This window comes from Lepidochelys kempii, chromosome 2 (assembly GCF_965140285.1).
Source record: "Lepidochelys kempii isolate rLepKem1 chromosome 2, rLepKem1.hap1, whole genome shotgun sequence".
Classification (NCBI taxonomy): domain Eukaryota; kingdom Metazoa; phylum Chordata; order Testudines; family Cheloniidae; genus Lepidochelys; species Lepidochelys kempii.
This window is the reverse complement of record NC_136381.1, coordinates 9,050,553-9,056,772: the sequence shown is the minus strand read 5'-3', so window position 1 is coordinate 9,056,772 and position 6,220 is coordinate 9,050,553. Positions and strand designations below refer to the sequence as shown.

Sequence of the window (6,220 nt, the reverse complement as noted above, 5' to 3'; positions counted from 1 at the left end):
GACAGGGCTCCAGCCCAAGTGCAAACACCGGCATTGCTATTTTTGGCATCGTAGCGTGAGCCCGAGTCTGCTGCCACGGGCACTGAGATGCGCTGCCACAGGGCTGTTGTTTTTCTGCAGTGCACACATACCATATGTGGACAAGTCGGTTAAATGCAGCAGTATTATCCCCATGCTGCTGATGGGAAATGCAGGGAGTAAGTGAGTTGCCCAAGTTCACAGAGGAAGTCTGTTGCAGAGCCAGGAATTAAACCCAGGGCTCCTGAGTCCCCCTGCTGTGCCTCAACCACTCAACCATCCCAGCTACTGGGGCACCCCTGCAGTGCTGTCTTACTGTGTTCCTGAAGTCCTGCGGGCTGTGAAGTGCAGACCCACAACACACCCAGATACTCACCAGGAGCACTGCGGGGAGGTGGCAGGCCTAAGCACACTTTCCTGCTTCTGCTCCAACTCCTGAATACTTCCAATACCTCAGTTCTGAGCAAGCCACGTGCTGCCCCCGCAGCGTTGCCTCAGCCCGGAGACTTCAGCACATTGGAACTCCTCCTCCTGCACAGCACGGCGATCTCGCACACTGAGCGTCTCCTCAGCATCCATTCTCGGTGGTATGCAGGCGCTGTCCCGACCACACACAGATAGGCAGCCTGGCTGCTTGTGGGGATGGGAGAGGAGGTTAGCTCACAAAGAGCCTGTTCAGACAGACCACCAATGAAAGAACGCAGATTTATGGAAGCCAAAAACTCGCAACCTTTATTTGCTCTTATATAAGGCTTAGCCCTGCTGCCGCTGAAATCAATGGATTTTTGGCCATTGATTTCAGTGAGAGCGCAGGTCTGTCCCAAAGTGCCAGCCCTCTCAGGACATCAGCGCTCTGCAGCGTTCCCATGCGGGAGGTGTGATTCTTATCTCCATTTACAGACAGGGAAACTGAAGCACAGAACGATTAACTGACCAGCCTAAGAGCAGGGATTAAGCATCAAGATTCTGGACCAGAGCACAGGAGTCCTGATTCCCCACCCCCTTGTGCTAACCAGTAGTCCCTACGAGCCTCAGGGCCCCTATTTTACCAGCTAAATTCATGTCACTTCTCCCCGTGGTAGCTGCTCACACTGGTAAGCCCCAGTCACTGAATGGATTTTGATGAAATGCAGGTTCCAGGTGGCACAACCCCTGGGCAGCCGGTCTCCATCTCTGCTTGGTGAGGGGGGTCTGCACCTTCAATTTCTCTTCACTGTACTATTGTCTCTTTTCTTTGGGCTACACTGCAACCATAAAGCCAGAGCCCCGTGGCAGCAAGGCTGCAGAGAAGCACGGCTGCACAGGAAGCTGACTTGGGTCCCATGCCTTTGGGAGCACCAGGGGAGAGCAGGCCAGAGCTACACCCTTTCCAAGGCCGAGTTGTGTGGACCATCCTCCTAGCTGGCCTAGCTCTTCTGTTGCCATTAGCCTCCAATTGTCCTTGCCCTCAAGAATGACCGTGGTTTGCTGCTGTGCCTAACCCCTGAGCAAAGGTGTCGAGGCTGGAGATGGGGATTTATAGCCCTCACACCTCTGCCCACCGGGGGTGTGTGTGAAAGCAGTTTAGCCCATTGCATCATGGGAGGACAATGCAATTCTTCACTGTGCGGCAGCTGGCAGCGAAACTAGGACTGGTTTTACACAGGAGAGCGTTTCTCTAGCCTAAGCTGTCCTGCCAGTCCGATTGCTGTCTCCATAGCCCAGTGATTCCCTCCACCACCTCTGGAATAGATACAGTAAAACCGACTCAACCACTGAGACAGGGAGAAACCAAAAGCCAAATCCGAACCTTCAGGGGAAACTCCCTTCTCGAGGGCATGTAGCATGACCAGCACCTCCTATGGGTGCTGGAGGAGGTCATGCCTGACCAGACAGAATTCCCATATTAGGTTCCAATCCTCCGAAGTGCTGAGTCCCTCGGTGCTGGGCTCCAGCCAGATGTATCTTGCCGGAGATGCTCAGCACCTCTCAGGAGCAGGCCCCAGAGGGAGGATCCATGAGTACAAAAAAGCCAACGGACTTGGACATGGAGGGAACACAGAAAATTATCTTTATTGCATTCCGTTTGGCCATACAACACGTCGCCGTTCACGCCCTACTGCATTCAGGCAGCCCAAAGGAGACCCACGTCACGACAATCGCTGGTACTGGGGAGCTGGGTGCAAACAGGCTAGACCCTGCACACATCCTGGCCGTTCATGAGCAGATGGATGGGCTGCACACCTCTCTTCTCCCCATGGTGCATGGACAATTCCCTCTCGAACCGTGCTCTGTCCATCCGCCCTTTCAAGGAGTAATAGCGGAGAGCCACGCTGTGCCAGTCTATTGCCCCCTCAATGTGCAGCGGCCTTGCTGGCAGAGTGCTTCGAATGTGCCCACCTAAGGAGAGAACAAGAGATGGCTAAGAAGTCAAGAGGAGAAGGTCCCCATCCATGCACCAAGGCTCCTTTTTTTGGAGTCCCTCTAACAGGCGAAGTTGGTTCAGTGTAAGTGTCAGACCCCATTGCCCTCTCCTGGATGAAATCAGACCTGCTCAAGTGTTTGTGATTATATTGCCTCCTGGTGGTTGGAGGACTAAAAAGAGTCTATCTCACAATACTGCTGTAAAGGTAATGGGAATTCCCATTTTGTTCAGGTGGTGGAGGTCTGCTTTTGGAGCAAAGATGTGGAGTTCGAGCCTGGGGCTTTGCAGATTAGTTGGCAATTGTGGTGTCTGCACGTGTTTGTTTACGGACCCTCACAAACGCAGTGTCTTAAAATATATTGTCTGATATTATTTGGAGCTGCTGAGATTACTGAGTTCTTAAACTCTTAGTTTCTCCTGATTAAGGAAAGAAACCTATATAAATTACTAAATTACCCAATGAAATATGTTACTTAGGGTTAGTTGGGTGATGTGTTGTATTATAGATTTGATATTAATTTTCTGTAGTTAATGCAATGATTGCATCTGATTTAATGGGATTGCTTATGGAAAAGATTCTGCCTTCAGACGTGCACTACTGAGGGAGCAGTGGCTTGGTAAAGGGAGATAGAGCCTTTCACCACTAGTTGATGGGTTCAAATCCAGCTTGTATCAGACTGAAAGCTTCTGTATGAAAGCTGTCAGTGGCTATGCAAATTAAGTTGGTCTCAGTCCAGTCTGGTGAGGCAGAGGCAGCAGCTCATAGGAAACAAATATGAATCAAGAATAAATGAGTTTCTAATCTTCCTCTGTGAAGCATGCTCTTGCTGCAATGCAGAATCCGTCCCATCCCACCTCTGGCTTGGTGACTGAGCAGGCTCAGAGTGGCCCTGCAGCTGAGGTAGGAGGCAATCGCTCATACTGAACCCGTTCCTGGCGAGTGCACATTGAGAGAGGCAGGAGGGAGTGATGGAACCACCCCATCCTCTACTCTTCTACTGCTAAGGCAATGAAAGAGGAGGCGGCTCCCTTTCACCAATGATGCGCCCCCTTCTGCCCCTCAGAATTCATTCTGACTGTGCCAGGGAATTCCACTGCGTTTATCCGATTTGCCAGTATCTGGTTTCCTCTCTTCAAACTCACAGGGCCGGCCTAACCTACCGAAAAGGAACCTCCCTTCCAGCTGCCTCCAACAGCACCGTAAGTTCCAAGCAAGCTAGATAACAGCGAAGTGGGAGGAGGAATCTTCGTGGAGAGTCGTGTTAGTGGAATGTTGTGTTACACTGATGTACAGTTTGGCCTCTCCAGACAAAACATAACCAGCGCTGGCTGAAGCCCCCCTCCCTCCCACTGCTTTGAAAACTGACTCCTAAGTGTCTGAACCAACAGCATTAAAGCAAAGACAGGCAGAGTAATGACTCCATCCCTCGTGCGCTCTGTTGTGCCTAGATATGGTAGCACATGCAGAAGTTCATTCTGCAGAGCACCTTTCAGCCACGATATTTCCCAAAATGGATAATACTCTTAGGAAGTGGAACAACAAAGGACAGCAAAGGGGGACAAAAAAATTCAGATGTGTAGATAAGGGAGGAAGAGACACTCTTCCAGCTACAAGAACCAATACCGAGAATCAGTGTGGTGGAGAGATATAGGAAGGCAATTGCAGGATACCGGAAAGCAAGAGCTGCAGAGGAAAAGGCTATTTGCACCGACAGTACTGACTCTGTACAGAAATAACAGAAGTGAGACATATGGCAACAGCCCAACCACACAGTCTGAGGATCCCAGCAGTACAGAGAAAAAACAACAGCTACATTAAAGATCAACTCTTCACCTTTCCTAGGGAAAGGTTTAGAATCAAGGAGATGGAAAAGACCCATTAGGGTGTCTAAATCATCCAGTGGAGGATTGTTCCCTGCATTGTACCCTCCAGCAATGGGGTCTTCGTTCCATTCCACTATCAAATAGCTCTCCTGATTAGGACTCCCCTTCCCCTGACATTCATCCTATGTTTTCCTTTGCTCAGTCTCAGAAGTGCACCCTACTGGGGCACCCTATGTAATTTGGTCCCCTTCTGGCGGTCTATTGTGGATTTCCAGCGTATGGCTCAGCAAAGGGTCAGTACCTTCGGGTGATACTTGTGTCATCCTCTTGGCAGCAACCCTAATCCAACCCATGGACGTGTGAGCCAGCATATTGATGGATCGTGTGTCGGAAGTGCTGTCCAGGTCTTCCTCTTCGTTTATCAGGTCCCTTCGTTCAGTGGAGCACAGCTTACCTTGGAGGAGCACAGAAGCTCAGATGAATAGGATTGTATACAAACATGACCTTAACCTCTACAATGGGGATTTATCTTCACTTTTTCCCATGCTTGTCTTATTATTCTGTTTTTGACACAATTGTGCTAGCTGGTGCATAAGATACAGATGGTTTATACCAATAAACCCCCCCTCCCATCTTTAGAAATTAGTGACAGACAATCCTTGGACATATCAGAGGGTCAGGTAAGAGTCCGAAAGTTTGGATATTCATTCAAGGCTTACATGAGTTTTCTGAGTGTGGACATCTCCAAAGACTAGGGTCTCCAATGAGATTTCTGTGCTGCTTGGTTTAGATGAGATTGGAAATATCTCAGCAATGGCAGGGCCTCAGGTCAATTTGGGCAGAGGGTTGTTCAAGTTATCTTGAGTAATATTAATTATTGGATCCAAATAGTTATTACTGATTATTTTCAACTTATTTTTTCACTGTATGTCCCCAGCTGCGGCGTTGGCATACTGGGTCATACTGGAAAGATCGCCAACACTCAGGAGTAGAATGATTGGTTTACCCCTCTCCTTGACCCCAAAACAGAAAATCATTATGCATCTTTAATTTTTGGCCCTGAAAAACAGTCAGATAACACCTGAGGATTACCGTAATCATTGGACAACATTTGCATGCCATAGTGCCAACAGTTCAGCTCATGAATACGCATTTAGGCTCCTAAAGAGAAGCTTATATTTGGGTCTCCAAATGTGGATTTTTAGGAGGCCACTTTTAGGGACCCAAGTTTGTGAATTTCACAGAGCTTTTTGGGAAATGCCCCCTCAGAAAAAAAATTGTTTTGGATGAAATTTAAAGAAAAAACAATTTTTGTCAGTGTTTTGGGTTGGTTGGGCTTTTTTGTTTGTTAAAACTCCTCAACATTTACAGTTTTCAAAAACTGAAAAATTTCAGGGAGGCAGGGAAAAATAGTTGGTTTTACTGAAAATTTTCATCTGACTGACTTGAAATTTTTTTGGTTCTCAATTACCAAATCCCTTGATTTTTTTAAATTTGGGGGATTTTGGCTTTTCATTAAAAAGAACCTGTTTTGTTTTTTTTTGTCAAAAAAAAATTTGTTTTTTGCTTTGAGCAGGGGGTTGGACTAGATGACCTCCTGAGGTCCCTTCCAACCCTGATACTCTAGGATTCTCTGATTTGTTATAGAAATTTCCAGATTGACAAAAAGCCATTTTTAATGAAAAAATAAAAAAATTGTCCAACATCTTTCCCAATTTAGCAAGCCCTGTGCTAACACCCCGAAGTAAGAGCTGACAAATGCATAGCAAATAATACATTCACTGATTTTAGCCTCCTTTTCCATTTGCAAGTTGCCCACTAGCAGCTTACGATTTTCTTGAATTAAATTATTAGATATTATTTGTCAATTAGTTTTGGTGAATAATTCTTGGCCTGCAGCAGTTTGATATCTGGTTAGCTTAGATAGGTCACACAGCAATGCTTCTGATCTCTGGCAGGATGAGTGTAACACAG

General features: G+C 47.4%; 1 protein-coding gene across 4 annotated transcripts in view; it reads right to left on the bottom strand.

Annotated features, from left to right (window-relative positions):
- Positions 1 to 2,045: 2,045 nt before the first annotated feature.
- The window catches only part of LOC140906317 (uncharacterized), a 77,376-nt gene continuing 73,201 nt past the window's right edge, over positions 2,046 to 6,220 (bottom strand). For all 4 annotated transcript variants that reach the window (XM_073330008.2, XM_073330009.2, XM_073330011.2 and 1 more), the window contains 2 exons: positions 4,548 to 4,700; positions 2,046 to 2,397 (listed from right to left, as the gene is read on the bottom strand). In XM_073330008.2, the coding sequence (XP_073186109.1) occupies positions 2,189 to 2,397; positions 4,548 to 4,700 (362 nt within the window). In that variant the 3' untranslated portion in view covers positions 2,046 to 2,188. The remainder of the gene's footprint in view (positions 2,398 to 4,547; positions 4,701 to 6,220) is intronic.